General features: G+C 52.4%; 11 protein-coding genes and 17 non-coding genes across 28 annotated transcripts, besides 1 other annotated feature; all 28 read left to right on the top strand. All coding sequences in view use genetic code 4, as the record gives it.

Annotated features, from left to right (window-relative positions):
• Positions 1-41: 41 nt before the first annotated feature.
• Positions 42-317, top strand: nad4L (Nad4Lp). Its single transcript has one exon. The coding sequence runs from the start codon at positions 42-44 to the stop codon at positions 315-317; it is 276 nt and encodes a 91-aa protein (YP_003795196.1).
• On the top strand, positions 318-1970 carry nad5 (Nad5p). The gene has a single exon. The coding sequence runs from the start codon at positions 318-320 to the stop codon at positions 1968-1970; it is 1653 nt and encodes a 550-aa protein (YP_003795195.1).
• Positions 1971-2663: 693 nt separating this feature from the next.
• Positions 2664-2737, top strand: CasufM_t17. Its single transcript has one exon. It is a non-coding gene; the product is annotated as a tRNA-Gln (tRNA).
• Positions 2738-2739: 2 nt separating this feature from the next.
• On the top strand, positions 2740-2810 carry CasufM_t16. The gene has a single exon. It is a non-coding gene; the product is annotated as a tRNA-Asp (tRNA).
• A 17-nt stretch (positions 2811-2827) lies between these two features.
• Positions 2828-5956, top strand: dpoBb (DpoBbp). The gene has a single exon. It carries the CDS (start codon positions 2828-2830, stop codon positions 5954-5956), a length of 3129 nt encoding a protein of 1042 aa, YP_003795194.1.
• A 650-nt stretch (positions 5957-6606) lies between these two features.
• On the top strand, positions 6607-9525 carry dpoBa (DpoBap). Its single transcript has one exon. The coding sequence runs from the start codon at positions 6607-6609 to the stop codon at positions 9523-9525; it is 2919 nt and encodes a 972-aa protein (YP_003795193.1).
• Positions 9526-9806: 281 nt separating this feature from the next.
• On the top strand, positions 9807-11447 carry cox1 (Cox1p). The gene has a single exon. The coding sequence runs from the start codon at positions 9807-9809 to the stop codon at positions 11445-11447; it is 1641 nt and encodes a 546-aa protein (YP_003795192.1).
• Positions 11448-11466: 19 nt separating this feature from the next.
• CasufM_t15 lies at positions 11467-11537 on the top strand. Its single transcript has one exon. It is a non-coding gene; the product is annotated as a tRNA-Arg (tRNA).
• Positions 11538-11549: 12 nt separating this feature from the next.
• CasufM_t14 lies at positions 11550-11621 on the top strand. Its single transcript has one exon. It is a non-coding gene; the product is annotated as a tRNA-Val (tRNA).
• Positions 11622-11661: 40 nt separating this feature from the next.
• On the top strand, positions 11662-11732 carry CasufM_t13. The gene has a single exon. It is a non-coding gene; the product is annotated as a tRNA-Trp (tRNA).
• Positions 11733-11751: 19 nt separating this feature from the next.
• CasufM_t12 lies at positions 11752-11823 on the top strand. Its single transcript has one exon. It is a non-coding gene; the product is annotated as a tRNA-Phe (tRNA).
• A 62-nt stretch (positions 11824-11885) lies between these two features.
• CasufM_t11 lies at positions 11886-11956 on the top strand. Its single transcript has one exon. It is a non-coding gene; the product is annotated as a tRNA-Lys (tRNA).
• Positions 11957-12011: 55 nt separating this feature from the next.
• Positions 12012-12821, top strand: cox3 (Cox3p). Its single transcript has one exon. The coding sequence runs from the start codon at positions 12012-12014 to the stop codon at positions 12819-12821; it is 810 nt and encodes a 269-aa protein (YP_003795191.1).
• A 23-nt stretch (positions 12822-12844) lies between these two features.
• On the top strand, positions 12845-12924 carry CasufM_t10. The gene has a single exon. It is a non-coding gene; the product is annotated as a tRNA-Ser (tRNA).
• Positions 12925-12977: 53 nt separating this feature from the next.
• Positions 12978-13048, top strand: CasufM_t09. The gene has a single exon. It is a non-coding gene; the product is annotated as a tRNA-Arg (tRNA).
• nad2 (Nad2p) lies at positions 13022-14377 on the top strand. Its single transcript has one exon. The coding sequence runs from the start codon at positions 13022-13024 to the stop codon at positions 14375-14377; it is 1356 nt and encodes a 451-aa protein (YP_003795190.1).
• Positions 14341-14751, top strand: nad3 (Nad3p). The gene has a single exon. It carries the CDS (start codon positions 14341-14343, stop codon positions 14749-14751), a length of 411 nt encoding a protein of 136 aa, YP_003795189.1.
• Position 14752: 1 nt separating this feature from the next.
• Positions 14753-15511, top strand: orf756 (hypothetical protein). The gene has a single exon. It carries the CDS (start codon positions 14753-14755, stop codon positions 15509-15511), a length of 759 nt encoding a protein of 252 aa, YP_003795188.1.
• An 83-nt stretch (positions 15512-15594) lies between these two features.
• On the top strand, positions 15595-15675 carry CasufM_t08. Its single transcript has one exon. It is a non-coding gene; the product is annotated as a tRNA-Leu (tRNA).
• Positions 15676-15725: 50 nt separating this feature from the next.
• Positions 15726-15808, top strand: CasufM_t07. The gene has a single exon. It is a non-coding gene; the product is annotated as a tRNA-Tyr (tRNA).
• Positions 15809-15813: 5 nt separating this feature from the next.
• Positions 15814-15884, top strand: CasufM_t06. The gene has a single exon. It is a non-coding gene; the product is annotated as a tRNA-His (tRNA).
• Positions 15885-15989: 105 nt separating this feature from the next.
• On the top strand, positions 15990-16062 carry CasufM_t05. The gene has a single exon. It is a non-coding gene; the product is annotated as a tRNA-Thr (tRNA).
• Positions 16063-16064: 2 nt separating this feature from the next.
• CasufM_t04 lies at positions 16065-16135 on the top strand. Its single transcript has one exon. It is a non-coding gene; the product is annotated as a tRNA-Glu (tRNA).
• A 100-nt stretch (positions 16136-16235) lies between these two features.
• CasufM_t03 lies at positions 16236-16306 on the top strand. Its single transcript has one exon. It is a non-coding gene; the product is annotated as a tRNA-Gly (tRNA).
• Positions 16307-16346: 40 nt separating this feature from the next.
• On the top strand, positions 16347-16417 carry CasufM_t02. Its single transcript has one exon. It is a non-coding gene; the product is annotated as a tRNA-Cys (tRNA).
• Positions 16418-16538: 121 nt separating this feature from the next.
• CasufM_t01 lies at positions 16539-16611 on the top strand. Its single transcript has one exon. It is a non-coding gene; the product is annotated as a tRNA-Pro (tRNA).
• A 40-nt stretch (positions 16612-16651) lies between these two features.
• Positions 16652-16798, top strand: atp8 (Atp8p). Its single transcript has one exon. The coding sequence runs from the start codon at positions 16652-16654 to the stop codon at positions 16796-16798; it is 147 nt and encodes a 48-aa protein (YP_003795187.1).
• Positions 16799-16955: 157 nt separating this feature from the next.
• atp6 (Atp6p) lies at positions 16956-17678 on the top strand. The gene has a single exon. It carries the CDS (start codon positions 16956-16958, stop codon positions 17676-17678), a length of 723 nt encoding a protein of 240 aa, YP_003795186.1.
• An 8-nt stretch (positions 17679-17686) lies between these two features.
• Positions 17687-18415: a repeat region (left telomeric repeat).

The raw sequence follows: 18415 nt of genomic DNA, 5'->3' as shown, positions 1-18415 counted from the left end.
TAGACTTCATCTACTATCCTCAGTGTCCCCATTAGCACGCTATGATCTCTATCTCTAGCACTCTGTTGCTCCTATGGGTCAAGCATGGCTTAGACCAAGGCCTCAACACTACCGTGCTAACCCTCCTCATCCTTCTGGAGGTCCTCCTTCTCATGGTGACGGTCCACCTCATCCATGTGGGTGGTGCCCTCAGCGACCTCAGTGGGACCATCTTTGCCTTCTACATCGTCATCATCGCCGGTGCAGAGTCAGCCATAGGCCTTAGCATCTTAGTGGCCTACTACAAGCTCAGAGGGTACGTCTCTAGTACCATCTAGATGTACAGCTTCTCCTATGAGCCTACTAGCAAGATCCTACTAGGACGCTGGTTCAGTCAAGGTGTCCTGCAGAGTGACTACGGTCTCCAGCTCGACTCACTTGCTTTGTGTGTCTTCCTCCCCGTCGGGGTAGTCACTGTCTGTGTCTTGCTCTATGCTGTCGAGTACATGCAGGGAGACGCCCACAGGAACCGCTTCTACATCACCCTCAGCATGTTCGCCGTCTTCATGAGCATCCTCGTGCTCAGTGACAACTACATCATGCTGTTCATAGGTTGAGAGTTCGTGGGAGTCATCTCCTACTTGCTCATCTCCTTCTGGTCTACCCGTGTACAAGCCATGAAGGCAGCCCTCTCGGCTATTCTGCTGAACCGTCTAGGTGACACCTTCTTCGTTGTCGCGTTGGCTACTTTCATTACGGCCTTCCAGAGCTTCAACTTTAGCACCATCGCACTCCTCGTGCCTTACACTCAGACTGACCTCCTCACTGTCATAGGCATCTTGCTAGTGGTAGCTGCCACCGCCAAGAGCGCCCAGCTAGGCCTACATGCTTGACTACTATCAGCCATGGAAGGGCCTACGCCAGTCAGCGCTCTACTGCATGCTGCTACCATGGTCTGTGCCGGTGTCTTCGTACTGGCTCGGTCAGCCTTCCTGTTAGAGTACACCCCCACCGTTCTGTTGGGGATCCTCTGACTGGGAGGTGTAACCACTCTCGTCAGTGGTCTCATGGCTACAGTGTGCAACGACATCAAGAAGGTCATCGCCCTCTCTACCATGTCCCAGTTGAGTATGATGATGCTAGCCATAGGTCTCAGCGCCTATGACCTGGCCGTCTACCACCTCTACTGTCACGCCTTCTTCAAAGCCCTCCTGTTCATGGCGGCAGGGTCGATCATCCACAGCTATGGGTCCGAGAGCCAGGACCTGAGGGTGTATGGAGGACTACGAGCCTACCTACCCTTTAGCTACACCGCTATGCTCATAGCGTCACTGTCTCTCATGGCCATCCCAGGGCTGAGTGGGTACTACTCCAAGGACATCATCATCGAGTCACTGTATGGGTCGTACCGTCTCAGCGGGTACTTGGTCTACTACCTGGCCGTGGCATCGGCTACGCTTACATCGGTGTACTCGGTGAGGGTTCTCTACCTGACGTTCTACAACCAGCCTAGCACTAGCAAGGCACAGGTAGGGAAGGTGCATGAGTCATGAGGACTGATGATCCCTATGATCGTGCTAGTCCTCTATAGCATCAGCTTAGGGTACTACAGGGACGGTGTGATCCACCACATCGGCATGACCCTACCGTCCAACACGAGCTGGATCGAGACTGAGATGACGCTACCAGTGTGAGTCAAGGTCTTACCTCTCTGCTTGGGAGTAGGGATGTCAAGCATAGTTGTCTATGTGTACGAGTACGCTTACCGACTGATGACCCACAGTGTCTACGTCTACCTAGTACAACGGTACTACTGAGACCAGCTGATGAACAGCTTGGTGATCCGGAAGAGCTTGAGACTAGGAGGGAGACTGTGAGAGTACACGGACAGCGGGCTACTACGAGTGCTGGGTAGCACTGGGATAGGACGTCTACTGCTCTACCTACCAGTTGCTGGCCTGTTCAACCTCATCGTACTGTTAGGCAGCTAAGCCCACCAGGGCCCTAAGGGCAGCTCTCCGGGGGCTCTTCGACAGTCCAACGGCTGGCCTAGGGGCCGCCCACGAGCTCCTTCAGTACTGAAGCTTGAATTGTAGGGAGTGCCATTAGAGAGTACTTTCAGACCTCTTAAGGGTCGAGAAAAGTTGTTGTATCTATAACTGAGACTCATCTCCATCTCACTCTCTCTCTCCCTACCTAAGCGGTGAGTCACTGATGTACCCTCGATGAGCAACGACTGGCACGGTACCTCACTCACACCCTCATCCGTGACGACTCCCGCGGTCCCTCACACACTACTCCTATGAGCTCCAACTGTCACGGTGGGTCACACACTACTCCTATGAGCACTCACTGTCACGGTGGGTCACTCTCTACTCTCTACTCTCAGTCATGGTGAGTCACACTCTTCCCCAACTGTCACGGTAGGTCCCTCACAACTCTCACTGTCACGGTGAGTCACACTCTTCCCCCACGGTCACGGTAGGTCCCTCTCTACTCCCACTGTCACCATGGGTCCCTCTCTACACCCACTGTCACGGTGGGTATCACATTACTCCTATGAGCACCCACTGTCACGGTAGGTCCCTCTCTACTCCTATGAGCTCCCACTGGCACGATGCCTCTCTCACGTCACCCAGTCGCACGGTGTGCAACTGACGAGGCCAAGGCCAAGGAGCTCCTACTAGACCGTAGACTAACTAGGTAGGTCACTTAGATTTGAGCTAAGTCGGTGCGTGTTCGAATCACGCCGGTCTAAGCGCGGCAGTAGCTTAAGTGTAAAGCCCTGGATTGTCATTCCAGGAGATGCGGGGTCGCACCCGTCTACCGTTGCCTCCCAAGGCCTTCTATGTATAACACCCCAAGCGTGGACCACTTTGCCCTCACGATCCTCTTATGGCCCGAACACACTGACAACCCAAGATACCCTAACATGTCAGACAATGAAATTTACAAAGAAAGTGTAGCACCCCCCACAGACTTCGAGGATGTGGCCAACCGCCATGACGAGGAGTACCAGGGGGTCCTACCATACAGCTTTGACTGATTGACGGAGGGAGGGGAGACTTACACCAACGTGTCTGACTATGAATCACGCGTACCCAAAAGTTGCTTCTCCCTCCACGCCAAAGCCCTCGAGACCTACCGCGACCGTAAAGATGACTACCGTATACGTGTCATCCGCGTAGACACAAGAGAGGCCCACGTCTTCATCGACCTCCCCACCAAGAAGAACCCTCAAGGCCAAGCTCTAGTGTTTGTATACTTCCCTATGGGGTATCGCTGAGTGCCATATACCCAGTTCAAGCAGCCGGCGGTAGAGTGTGACGAGTACAGACGCCAGTCTCTCGTAGGACCAAACTACCTCGAGATCCGCAATGGAAAGCTAGCTTACACTAGCCGAAGCTGACGGCTCAAACCACTCGTCTCTAAGTCCCATGGGTCTAGCCCTCGGTTAAAGAAGACCGAATGAAGTAAGCCGGGCCGAGTTGGTGCCCTCTTCATCGATACGATGCTGCTAGGGAAGCCACGGTACGCCCCTCGGCACTCTCATACAGCCATCACCGGTGTATGCATCGTCCTCTCCCAGGACACCCACATGGGAAAGAAGGAGAGTACAAGACCCCCAGTAGAGAGCATACCTATGGTAGGTCCACGTCCTAACCTAGAGAGCACGGGACCGATTTACACCGACCGTCGCCGTAAGCCTACCGGTCGTCCTCTACTCCTGAACGGGCTCTTCGATACCTTACGTAATGAGTACCCTTGAACTTGAGTAAGCTCCGTCTATACGGTGTACAAGAACCTCGGCTGCTTGCATGCGGCGGCGGATAAGCTCTACCCCGAGCTGGACAGGATCCAGGCGTTGGAGAACTTCACAAGGGAGGAGAAGCGAGGTAAGGAAGAGCATGCTAAACGAACCATAGAGAGTGAGGTACGAGACATCTCCGCCTCTATCCTCTACGACATACTAGATCAACTACGCCACGCGGGAGTGACAGAGCAGGTGACACTCTTCTGCCCCAACCTCACCGAGGTTGCCCCATACCTCCTGATAGCTCTCAACAGACTACAGACCGACAACTTCGAGCAGATCTTTGAGGACATACGTGAGCTCATAGGTCAGGTCTCCGTCCAGAAGTTAGAAGATGAGTACCTAGCCGTTGAGCTTTGAACTAAGGAGAGACGAATCACCATCAAGAGCTTCAGCTACCTCACACAAACTGAGTACTACACATACCTTAGTGATTGCCCGGAAGTGTATACCAACCCATGATCTTGCCCAGTACCTAAGCCCTCTGACAGCGAGCTTGAGTCTCCTGGTGAGAGAGACCTCCGCTTCCGATGCTTCCCCCACCCTCTCTCCGACCTCAAGTTGAAGAGCTACACCTCCCCCTCTCCCCAAGATGACGCGATCCTCAAGTACCACACCTTCCTGACGAGAGAGTCCTCCTCCCTATACATGGTCATGCAGCACCTTAACCATCACACTGTAGAAGAGACTGGACTCATCCTTTGGAACTACTACAGTGCTGCAGGGTTAGGCTTTGCGGACCTCCACAAACACAGTCACCTAGGTTACCTCGGTAAGATAGCTGAGGATAGCCCTGACCTCTATGAGTGGGTAGCTGAGGGCCTCTATGGAGGCTTGAACATTCTCTTACGCTCTTATAGCGGCCCTGAAGCCCCTATCTACGTATATGACAGGAGAAGTGCGTACCCTTCCATAGCGTCCTCTTGCATCATGCCGGGTAGAAGGGTGACAGAGCTGCATCTGGAGAAAGGTCAGACTCTCCCACTCACAGACGAAAGTGTCAAGAAGCTAGCACTAGGGCTCTACACCGCCAAGGTCACTTGCACTCCCAACAAACCCCACCCTATCGTGGGGGTCCTACCCGTCCGGACGAACCACGGGACATACTATCCTAGCCCATCGTGCGAGTCCGAGTCCAAGGAGCAGTCCTTCTCAGGTGTCTGAACCTCCATGGAGCTCGCACTAGCCCATCGATGTGGTTACAAGATCGAGATCCTCGGAGGCATACTCTTTTCTCCTCTTTCTCCTGAGATGAAGAACCACCCCTTCCGTGACTACTACACTACGCTCTACGAAGCACGTAAGAAGGAGAGCAACTCCCTCCGTGCTAGCTTGCTAAAGCTACGTATGAACGGTATACTGGGCCGACTAAGCCTCAAGCTGTTCCAGCCCAAGTGACACTGAATCACCAACCTCTTCGGTAAGGAAGCTAGAGTCCTCGGCTCACAGAATGAGGAGTTCAAGAAGGAGCTCTCCGAGGTCAAATCTGCCCTCAAGGAGTACTCCAAGTGGGACAGCGGTAGAGTCTACATCCCGTCCACATCCCTTATCCGCCCTCTTGGGGACAAAGGAGGCTTCGTGCTAGTCCCTGAAGATGAGGATACACAGAGCCGGACCAATGTAGCCATACCTGCATTCATCAACGCCTATGCTCGTGTCCAACTCCTGGAGCTCATCATCAGACTCGAGGAACATGGAATCAAAGTTTACTACGCTGACACGGACTCTGTCATCACCTCAGCACCCCTGCCTGACGAGTGAAACCTCGTGTCGGACAAGATGGGTGCCTTCAAGTTAGAACTTGAGGCTGATCGTGACGCGGGGTTCATGGGCCTGAAGAACTACGTCATCCGAGTCGATGATACTCACGCCAAGATAGTACACTCAGGAGTCTCAGGACGGCACCGTGAGCCTGAAGATAGACTCACTCAGATGGAGACAGATATGGTGAGCCGCCAGATCGTACAAGCCAAGGACCTTGAGAGAGTGAAGAAGATGTACAACAAGCGCACCTTCATCTCCACTAAGACTGACGAACCCAACTCTTACCCTCCAACATTGAAAGAGATGAAGGAAGCTGATGTCAAGCTGATCAAACCTCACGAGAAGAAACGGTTAGCACGCATAGCCGATAGCCAAGAACATAACCTAACGACGTACTAGTCCCCCTCCTGATCCAGGTCACCCACCTGAACAAGACGTAGAGAACACCACAGCCAGTCTCCGGACGTCCCTAGGGGTGTGCATCTTTTGAGGGGGTAAGAATGACCCTACGACCAGCACGGTAGGGTCCTGAGGAGGCATCCAGACCTCTAGTAAAGGAGAGGACCAGAAGAGTCTCCCAAGGTCCCTAGCAGGTGTGCATCTTTCGAGGGGGTAAGAATGACCCTACGACTAGCACGGTAGGGTCCTAAGAGGACAAAGAGACCTCTAGTAAAGGAGAGACCCAGAAGAGCCTTCCCACGAGCCTACCGTTGAACCTCGGGATGTGCATCTTTTGAGGGGGTAACAGATACCCCCCGAAGAGACACGTTGAGGCATCGAAGGGGCATCCAGACCTCTAGTAAAGGAGAGGACCAGAAGAGTCTCAGAGACCTCCGTACTCTCCCCCCTGAGCCGGAGATCTGTACCCTTAGACGTACCCCCAACTTTCATTACACTCATCATGAGATCTGTACCCTAAGACGTACCCCAACTTTCATTACACTCCTCATAAGAGCTTACCAACCAACCAACACCGTGGGCCACATGCCTTACCGACCCTATGAACAGCCATAACCTAACATGACGTCACTACGACAACATACAAGACTATGCAAACCAATCAACCCTTTCCTATGAGACACTTTCACCCATCCGATAGACGGAGGTGTACAAGCTTCAGGGAGATCGGAGTGCTTCCTTACACTGGCGAATGGCTGACACAAGGAGGTCAGCTCATCACCAGCTTAGAGGAGTACGACAGATACACGTGTAAAGGACTCACTCAGGAACATAAGAGAGCACTAGAGGACTGAGTGAGCTGTACAGATGGCAACACTAGCTTGCGTGTACTACCATACAAAAACTTAGAATGTCACGTGTTCCAACGAGCTCCCAGTGAAGAGAACCCTGAGGGTACAGTTACAGTGTTTGAATGCTGTACGAATGCGTGAGACGACGAGTACACGCGAGTTACCCAGTACACCCAGCCTGCCAACCCAGGTGCCCAGTTCTTCCGGAGATCCCTTAGTGTCTCTCACGATGTCTTCATCGAGAATGGCAAGCCCCTATACTCTTGTCGTACTGAGACCCTCTGAGAACTAAGCCACTGATCCACGTTATCTTTCACTCACTCCTCCAACAAGGGGCGCAGATGACCTAAGAACATACCAGGTCGAGTAGGAAGCATCTATGTGGATACAATGGACCTGACGAGGGGACAGACAGCAAGTAAGGACCTTAACAAGATCATCAGCGGAGTGTCGATAGTACTCTCGAAGAGCCACCTCGAGACCAAGTACAGTACCTTATCTCCGATGACACCCAAGACTGACAAGACACTCTCATACAGGGGGAACCAAGAGACCAAGCTAGAAGGGGAAGTCCTCTGCTCACGTCAGCATAAGCCAACCGGGACACCCGTAGTACCTAACAGATGCTATGATCCTATACTGAGAGAGTCTCCTTGCACTTGAACAGCATCAGTCTACACTCAGTTCAAGAGCTTAGGGTGCCTGTTTGGTCTCATGAAGCACCTTAACGCTAAGGTCAAGAACTACATGTCTCAACATAAGACTGACTTCGAGTCAGTCCCTCCTCACCTCAAGGAGGACCTCAAGAACCTGGTTAAAGACATCTCGGCCGACGTGCTGTACGATGCCCTCCAACAGATGTGACATGGCAAGGCGAGAAGACATGTCACACTCTACTGCCCCAACTTCCAGGAGATAGCTCCGCTACTCCTCATAGCTCTCAACAGGATAGAGAGTTCGCCAGACTACGATACAAAGGATGTACGTCAGATTCTAGGCGAGATCTCTGTTCTTAGGTGCGATGACGAGATCCACTCCATCAGCCTGATAAGCAAGCTGAGCACCATCGTCATCATAGGCTTTGATACCATGATGAACAAGACAGTTGACGATCTCTTCCCTATGATCCCTCCTCAAGTGAGAGACAGTGAGTCGTATAGACCCGTCAACATGCCAACTTACAATGAGCTAGTGCCTGAAGGTATGACAGATCTAAGCTCTTGAAAGACTCCCACGCTGAAGGACTTCAAGCTGGAGTACTACACCTCCAAGCTCCCCATGTCTTCTAACGATAGAGCCATCTTAGCATACCACACCTATCTGATGAGAGAGAGTTCACGCCTCTATCTCACGATCCAGCACCTTACTCTGCTCATCAAAGAGCAGACAGGTCTCTGACTCTCAGACTACGATACCGCGGCAGCATTGAGCGTCACGGATCTTGTGAAGAACAACGACGTGAGCCTCCTGGGCCAGATCGACACTTCTGAGATCCTTCACCCTTACCTCTACGCGTCTATACAGGAACCGTTGAGCTTCGTGTTACGTCCTCACTCCCCTAAAGGAGAACGAGTCTATGTATACCGAAGAGATTGACCAACCCTCTCCATGGCCACGTCCTGTCCACTGCCTGGTAGAACGGTAACGGAGACCGTCTACACAGAAGCACTAAGACTTACGGACCAAACCGTCACTGAGCTGGGACTAGGTCTATACCTCGCTAAGGTAACATGCTCATCCGACACGCCGCATCCTCTCGTAGGGGTACTCCCCATATCAACCGACATAGGTTACGTCTACCCAAGCGCCTCATGCGAGAACGGTACAAGAAGCTTCGAAGGTGTCTGAACCTCCATGGAGCTAGAGCTTGCCTACCAATGCGGCTATCAAGTCCAGATCATTAGTGGACATACATTCTCTCCCATCTCCCCCTCCGTTACCAACCATCCCTTACGAGAGCACATCACTAAGCTCGTAGAAGCATACAAGATGTCCTCCGATAGCTTAGAAGCAAGCTTGAGCCAGTGAAGGCTCAACAACATGCTAAAGGGACTAGGTGCCTGACTCGTCAAGACACGATGATTGTGAGACTCGGACCTCTACAGAAGGTTACGTCTCGAGTCTAGAACGGCTTCACAAGACTTTAACCCTATAGGCGATACAGGAGGCTTCACGCGAGAAGGTGGTTCTTCAAGGAATCCCCTCTACTCTTACACCAATGGAGCGTTGCCTGTCTTCATGACAGCCTACGCCCGGGTACAGCTTATCGAGATCATCCAAAGACTAGAGAGCCACGGCATCAAGGTGTACTTCACTGACACTGACACTCTTGTCACCTCAGCACCACTGCCGAATGACCTCGTGTCCGAGGAGCTCGGGAAGTTCCGACTCGAACTGGAGGCTGAAGGAGGAGCGGCCTTCATCTCGCCTCAAGACTACGTCATTAGAGTAGATGACACACATGCCAAGATGGTATCCCCTTCCCTCTCTTCGAGGTATCCGGAGACCAACACCATAGAGCCTAGTGATGTCCTCATGCCAGATGACCAAGACCTCATAGAGAAGATGATGAAGATTGCCGTTGACCCACAAGAATCTAAGTACCACGCTTTCATTACCGGGAGTACGTCCGACAGCCTAGTCTATCGTCCTCTCACACTGGAAGAGTTAGAGAGAGCAGGTATGAAGAAGACAAGCTTCGACGAAGAAGCCTTGTAGCCCTGAGTGTAACTTTTTGAAGGGGTAAGATAGACCTTACGAACAGCACGGTGAGGTCATGAGAAGGCAAAGAGACCTCTAGTAAAGAAGAGAACCAAAAGAGTCTCAGAGACCACCCTACTCTCCCCCTCAGACGGAGATCAGTACACTTAGACGTACCCCAACTTTCATTACACTCATCATCAGAGCTAACCAACCAACCAACACCGTGGGCCACATGCCCTACCGACCCTCTAACTGCCCTAACCTAACATTCAACCACTACAGCAACATACAAGACTATGGATAGCAATCAACCATCCTCACTGATACACCCCGAACAAGCCATGCGCTGGACCACACGATGACTCTTCAGTACATCCCACAAAGACATCGGAGTACTGTACTTCATCTATGGTATCATCAGCGCTATGGTCGCCACAGGTATGTCGGTGATCATCAGGATGGAGCTAAGTGGACCCGGTAGCCAATACCTCCACAACAACAACCAAGTGTTCAACGTCATGGTCACAGCCCACGCCATAGGGATGATCTTCTTGTTCATCATGCCTATCCTCATCGGTGCACTAGGGAACTTCTTCCTGCCGGTGCTCATCGGTGCGGTAGACATGGCGTTCGCAAGACTGAACAACGTCAGCTTCTGAATGCTACCACCAGCACTGGTGTGTGTCATAGGATCACTCCTGATCGAGAGCGGTGCAGGAACAGGATGAACGGTGTATCCACCTCTGTCTAGCATAGCAGCCCACTCAGGGCCCAGCGTAGACTTAGCGATCTTCGCCATCCACCTAACCACCATCTCCAGCCTACTAGGAGCCATCAACTTCATCGTGACCACACTGAACATGAGAACGATAGGAATGGAGCTAACGGACAGCCCGCTGTACGTGTGAGCGATCTTCTTCACCGCCATCCTGCTGCTGCTGTCACTGCCAGTCCTAACGGCAGCGGTGACACTGCTTCTGATGGACCGTAACTTCAACACTGGCTTCTACGAGGTAGGAGCAGGGGGAGACCCAGTGCTGTACGAGCACCTGTTCTGGTTCTTCGGACACCCAGAGGTCTACATCATCATCATCCCAGGCTTCGGAATCATCTCCCACGTACTGTCAACCTACAGCAAGAAGGCGATCTTCGGATCCATCGGGATGATCTACGCCATGGGGTCGATCGGTCTACTAGGGTTCCTGGTATGATCACACCACATGTTCACGGTAGGGCTGGACATCGACAGCCGAGCCTACTTCACTAGCGCAACCATGGTGATCGCCATCCCAACAGGGGTCAAGATCTTCAGCTGACTAGCCACCATCTACGGAGGTAGCCTACGACTAACCGTCCCCATGCTGTTCGCACTAGGATTCCTGTTCCTCTTCACGATAGGAGGTCTAACAGGAGTGATGATCTCGAACGCCTCGATAGACGTAGCATTCCATGACACATATTACATCGTAGGACACTTTCATTACGTCCTATCAATGGGAGCCCTGTTCAGCTTAGTGGCAGGCTTCTACTACTGAAGCCCCGCCATGTTCGGCTTACACTACAACCGTCTACTAGGTGAGGTGTTCTTCTGACTCCTGTTCATCTCAGTAAACCTGATCTTCCTGCCCATGCACTTCCTAGGCCTGAACGGTATGCCTAGACGGATACCACAGTACCCTGACGCCTTCTACGGATGAAACCTCATCAGTAGCTGAGGCTCAGTGCTGTCAATCGTAGCCCTAGGAGTAGGACTCTACAGCGTAGAGCTACAGCTAGAGGAGGGAGAGAACGAGGCCTCAGAGGTACAACTAGAGCCCGACTACGTCGAGTCTAACCTACTAAGACAGGCTCATGTGAGTGAGCTAGAGCTAGTACTAGAGAGACCGATGGGCTACCACACCTTCAACGAGCTACCGATCCTGCTCGAACAGAGATAGCCGCCTACTACAGCGGCACTACTCCTTAGTTCAACGGTAGAACATCACTCTTCTAAAGTGATCATCCAGGTTCGAATCCTGGAGGAGTAGGACGGACTCACCAGGCTGTTAGATCAGTGGTTAGATCGTTGATCTTACACATCAAAGACATAGGTTCGACTCCTATACGGCCTAAGAGAACGTCAAGGTACGAGACCAAGACGGTCTAGTAGGGAAGGGCATAGCTTAACGGCAAAGCAGGTGTCTTCAACACACCCTATAGTAGTTCAAGTCTACTTGCCCTTGTACAGTACACGTAATGAAAGCCTAGATAGCTTACCCGGTAAAGCACTCGCTTGAAGCGCGAGAGTAGCAAGTTCGAGTCTTGCTTTGGGCAGCACGTAAGTGCGATGAAAGGGGAAGTGGGGCGGGACTCAGTCAACAAGCGTGACTGTAGCCGAGCGCATCGTCCAATGGCAGGACAGGGGTCTTTTAAGCCTTGAATGCTAGTTCGAATCTAGCTGTGCTCACACGTCCCCCAACGCTGTACTACGTAGCTCGTACTAGAGCGCTACGTAAGACACCATGAACTACAGCGTCAGAGGACACATACAACCCCACCCTTACCACCTAGTAGGACCCTCACCATGACCTATGTTCACCTCGTTCAGCCTCATGGACCTAGCGCTGAGCATAGGACTAACGTCACACGGCTACATGGCAAGCCACATCGGGATCTACCTGAGCCTAGCAGCGGTACTGTACAGCATGACGCTCTGGTTCAAAGACGTAGTAGCGGAGAGCGCCTACCTAGGGAACCACACCCAAGCAGTGAAGAAAGGACTGAACCTAGGCTTCCTGCTGTTCGTACTGAGTGAGATCCTAATCTTCGCCTCACTGTTCTGAGCCTACCTCCACTCAGCAGTGAACCCAACGATGGACATCGGCCTAGCCTGACCACCTAAGGGGATCGAAGTGATCTCACCAGCAGAGCTACCCCTACTCAACACCATCATCCTGCTAGCCTCAGGGGTGACCATCACCTACGCACACCACAGCCTCATCAACGGAGACCGAACCAACACGCTGTACGGCTTCGCCTACAGCACAGGGCTCATCGCACTGTTCGTAGTCCTCCAAGGCCTAGAGTACCGGTTCGCTGGCTTCACACTAAGCGACGGTGTCTACGGAAGCACCTTCTTCAGCCTGACAGGCCTACACGGTCTCCACATGATCATGCTGACGATCATGCTAGTCCTCTGCACCGTGCGGGTGTACAACTACGACTTCACCAACGAGTCGCACGTGTTCGGGGAAGCCACCATCCTGTACCTCCACGTACTAGACGTCATCTGACTCTTCATCTACATCATCGTCTACTGATGAGGATCCTAGATTAGCACGGTCAAGCACCACAGGTCAATCTTGCATACTGGTATGCTAAGCTACTTGCTATGTAGCTCCTACACAGGGTCAGTGTTCGATTCACTGATTGACCGGCGTACAGCCCCACTCCCCCCTAGAAGGGTGTGGGGGAACGATGAAAGATACAAGCACATAGCACAAAGGTAGTGCAATTCACTTCGGATGAACCGATGCCAGTTCGACTCTGGCTGTGCTTCATGTTACTCGTATCAACGGTAACATACCTCCTCAAACAGCGCCACCGACTCAGCACGCTAAGACTACTAACACTATGTCTCGTCTTCATAGGCCTAGAGCAAACCCTGAGCAACGGAGGCCATGAGCCCCACCTATCACTCTACCTAGACACCCTCGAAGTGTCCCAAGGCAACCTGATCCTCATCCTCACTGTACTCGGCTTGAGCTGCCTATGACTCCAGATGGACCAGAGAGATGAGATCCCCCACACTGAGCTGATCATCGCAGCCACCGTCTTAGGATCGTGCCTGATGATCATGTCTAAAAACCTCCTAGCACTGTACGTACTGGTAGAGCTACAGAGCTACGGCCTCTACATCCTAACCACTATCCACAACAGATCCTATGACAGCACACGAGCCGGTCTAGTCTACTTCATCATCGGAGGACTAGGCTCGATCGTGCTACTGCTAGGGATCTACGTCCTGTACCGGGACACCGGAAGCCTAGAGGTACAGGAGCACACCCTCCTAGAAGCCTACGGTAGCCCAACCATGGGATACTGACTAATCATCATAGCCTTCATGATCAAGATGGGACTAGCGCCCTTCCACCAGTGAAGCATAGCGGTGTACAACTACGCGCCAACGCACATCACAGCCTACATCTCGGTCATCGCCAAGGTGACGCTGGTAGGCTGAACCTACAACCACCTGGGGAACATACCAACCAGCGCGCTGGTCCTAGTGTACTACCTCAGCCTGCTAGTAGGAGCGCTGAGACCTCTGTACACCATCAACCTCAAGGTCATACTAGCCTACAGTGGAGTGCTGAACTTCGGATACCTCATGCTGTCGGTACTGACAGGAGACCCAAGCTTCTACGCCTACCTAGTACAGTACATCATCACTCATGTCCTCATCTTCACCATCATCCTAGCAGCAGGACGGTACGTAACCGCAAGATCGCACTGATCCCCACTGCTACTGCTAGAGCAGCTAGTGCTACCCAACAAGGGCCTAGCGCTGTGCTTCATAGTGAGCATCTTCTCACTCATAGGCATACCCCCACTGGCAGGCTTCTACGCCAAGTACCTCATCCTGACAACAGCGATGTGGGACAACTACGTCATGGAAGCTCTCCTACTGGTGGTGACGAGCGGAGTGGCGACCTACTACTACGCTACCATCATCAAGAGACTGGCCCTCGGTCTGGTGCAAAGACGCACCAGCACGGTAGGGCTAGAAGGAGGAGTAGCGTACATCATATCAACACTAACACTCATGGTACTGTGCTGCTCGGCTTACCTACCATGACTATCAGAGGGACTGATCCTACTGAGCACCTAGTGAGCCTACCATACATCATCCTCATGCCCGTAGTAGCACTGGCACTCGTAGGCATCAACCTACTCATAGCCACCTCCAACGGGTACACCGAGAAGGCCCAGCCCTTCGAGTGTGGGTTCATCTCCTTCCTCCAGTCCCGAGCCGCTTACAGCGTTGGCTTCATCCTCATCGCCATCTTGTTCCTCCCCTTCGACCTCGAGATCTCATCTATCTTACCCTACACTCTAGCCAGTGCATCATCCTCAGTCTACGGTCTAAGCACGCTGATAGCGTTCTTGACCCTCCTCGTGATGGCCTTCATCTTCGAGATCCGCCTAAGCGTGATCAGACTGACACGCTTCTATCAGAGGGCTGCAGAGACTGAGACTGACTAAGATGCCCATCCATCCAGACGATTGAGACCCCAAGAAGATCGAGGAGAGTAAGACTAAGATGCCCATCCATCCAGACGATTGAGACCCCAAGAAGATCGAGGAGAGTAAGACTAAGCCCCCCATCAGTCCAGACGAGTGAGAGCACCAGCAGGGCCAAGACAGAGAGAATCTATCAGGGATAGTCAACCTCAACTACTACGAACCCGAGAAGCCCGAACTACCCTTCTACAGGGTCACAGCCAACCCTAAGCTAGCCGAGCTAAAGTCCTTCCACATCTTACTCCACAAGATCCTCAAAAAGATAGAGCAGTACGCTAAGAAGATCCACCGGATAGAAGTCAAGGCAGTCTACACCAAGAAGGTCACACCAGCAGAGCCAAAGGACAAAGTGTACTACCGAACCGTTGTAGTACACACCAAAGACAAGATCGACGAGATGCTCAAGAGCCCCGAAGCACTAGAGCCACTGCTCTTCCTAACACTCACCAAGTCCGACGACCAAGCCAACATATATGATACGAAGGCCAAGACTACCGGACCCACCATGGTGCTAGGAAACCTCTTGTTCGAGATCAAGTACCCCACCGAGCTATCCCGCACCATACAAAAGGATATCGAGTCCAACTTCAAGGACGCCAAGGTCAACACCTCAAACTGAGACTCCACCGACCTCTTCATGGACAAGTATGAGGAAGACTACAGGAAGGTCCAGGAAGACTATGACAAGTACATCAAGGACCACCCAAAAGCTAAAAGCTAGAAGAGTGCCAACTCCGACACCCGTCAAGCCCCTCAAGGGCAACAAGAAGAAGAACAAGTAGGATGAGACAGCACATCCCTCCAGCGACTGTGATGGAACGGTAGACATAGGACACTTAAGCTGTCCAGGCCACGGCCATGTAGGTTCGAGTCCTACTAGTCGCACCGCCACACTACGCTCTCGAGAGCACAGAGCCTCCCCACTAGAGCGCCATGGGAGAGTCCTAATGTTGGTAATTAGAGCTATACTGTAGCTATAGTGCACTACGCTTCGACTGTTCGATTCAGTCCTCCCCCACAGTGGTTACTGTAGTTCAACGGTAGAACGCTCGTATGTGGAATGAGCAACCTGAGTTCAACTCTCAGTAGTGACCCATGACAGCACGGTAGCCGGAGACTCCGAAGACACCGATAGCGTCACAGACAAGAGGTCACCCCAAGGTCACCTAAGAGACCCCCTACTAGGACGATGTCCAGATGCTAGTAAAGCTTTACTGGTGAAGCAGCCGTTTTGTAATCGGAAGACTTGAGGTTCAAGTCCTCATACTGGCACAGACTGCATGATCTAACGGTATGATACTACTCCTTCACAGTAGTCGCACGGGTTCAACTCCCGTTGCAGTTAGCCCTCCACCTAGCCCACTAGGACGGTGAGAGAGTGACTGTCCCACTAAGACGGTGAGAGAGTCACAGCCTACTAGGACGCCAAAGAGAGAGCCACCACCACGACATTAGGCTAACGGTAAACCATGGCACTTCCAATGCTACTTTGCGTGTTCGAATCACGTATGTCGTAATGAAAGTCCTAGACAGTATAAGTCATAGACAGGCTAAGCCACCGTAAGAGCTTGGGGTAAGCTACTTGATTGCAACTCAACGTACCAGGGTTCAACTCCCTTTACGGTGTAGCCCTGAGACTTCCACAGACCACGAGAAGGTGACACCCACCCAGATCGGGAGAGCTAGGGACACACATCAGCCAACGTCACGAGGACCTCAAGTCCACCGTGCCAGTAGACTGAAGACCCCAGATTGTATCGTCAATGGTAACGAGCCTGCATTGGGAGCAGGAACTTATAGGTTCAAGTCCTATCGATCTGAAGACTCAAGACAGCTTAAGCATCACCATAGCCACAGAGTCATGCCTCAACTCATACCGTTCTACTTCATGCACCTACTCACGGTAGGAATCATCGGGTTCAGCATAGCACTGTACCTCAACGCTACAGTCACACTGCCAGCCATACTCAAGCGAAAGCTAGTACGACAAACCATAGTCAAGGGCTAGAGCCCAGACGCCAGGAGATCTAGGTCACCAGGAGAACGCCAGGATACCTAAGACACCACCAGAACGCTAGAGAGACGAAGGTCCCTCTAGACCATACAAGACCTCCAACGTAATGAAAGATGGAGTACGGCCTAAGTAGACAGGCCAGTCAACCAAGATGTACTGATCACCACTAGAGCAGTTCGAGATCAAGCCACTGCTACAGCTCAACTCACTCTACACCCTAAGCCTAACCAACTACGTCATCTACATCGTGCTAGTAGGTAGCATCATCTACGGGTACAGCGCCATCATAGGACCCAAGGTAGTGTCAAGCCGATGAAGCCTAGCGATAGAGACCATCAACGACACCATCAGCAACCTGACGCAGAGAGAGGGAGCCTACCTACCGCTCCTGTTCACAACCTTCAACGTCATCCTCGTAGCCAACCTCATCTCGATGATCCCCTACTCAATGGCCATCACAGCACAGCTAGTCCTGATCATCTCGTGATCCCTGACCCTATGAATAGGTAACGTACTGATCGGGCTACGGCTACACCGCCTAGAGTACTTCGGCCTGTTCGTGCCAACAGGGACACCGCTAGCACTAGTGCCGGTACTGGTAGTCATCGAGACACTGTCATACAGCTCGAGAGCCATCTCCCTAGGACTACGTCTATCGGCCAACATCCTATCGGGACACCTACTCATGGTCATCCTAGGTGGACTGATCCTAAGCCTCATGAGCACCTCAACGGCAGGACTCGTAGGAGGGATCATCCCCATCACAGGGGTAGTAGCGATCGTGTGCCTAGAGTTCGGGATCTCAGTGATCCAAGCCTACGTCTTCAGCATCCTACTGATAGGCTACATCAGGGACAGCGTCAACCTCCACTAGAGAGGGAGCCGAACAGACCCGCCAAGGAGAGACCACACCTGGTGCACCACAACAGTGGTGTGCACCTTTTGAGGACCTAAGAAACAGGTCTGCACCAGAACGCTTAGTCACTTTGGAGACTCGAACCATCTAGTAAAGGAGAGACCCAAAAAACTTGAACCTAACATCACCTCAACGTACTCATCCATCGATGCCCAAGACAACGTCCTCATCCATGGAAGCCAAGGTGTCAACCACCTCCTCACCATGACGACCTAAGCCAACGTCAAGGTGACCAAGATGTCCTCGTTGAGGTCATGAGAGTCACCAGACGTACAACACGGTGAAGTCAAGATAGACTGACGTGTAGGCAGGGAGTTGGAGTGAGTCAACGCTACAGCACAGAAACGCGAAATCTATATTTCTAAAGGGGAGCGATGGAGGATCTCCACTCCTCCCCTACCCCGGGAGTCAACCGGAGCACCCAGGAGACAGCAGTGGAGAACAGACTAGCTGCGACTGGGTAACAGCGACGGGTCAACCGGGACAGCACCCAGTCGACAACAGTGAAGAACAGACTAGCTGCGATTGGGTAACTGTGACGGGACCACCAGTGGCCATGCCCACAAGGCACCACCAGCTGGTCAAACCCAGTAGTACCGGGGGGAGATGAAGGGGGCTACGGGGAACTACGAAAAGTAGAATCCTAATTATTATGAAGCGGCCACCTCCGCCTCCATTAGCCCGCGCGATGCCCC

Source organism: Candida subhashii, mitochondrion (assembly GCF_019202705.1).
Source record: "Candida subhashii mitochondrion, complete genome".
NCBI lineage: Eukaryota > Fungi > Ascomycota > Pichiomycetes > Serinales > Debaryomycetaceae > Hemisphaericaspora > Hemisphaericaspora subhashii.
This window is presented reverse-complemented; position numbering and strand designations above follow the sequence as displayed.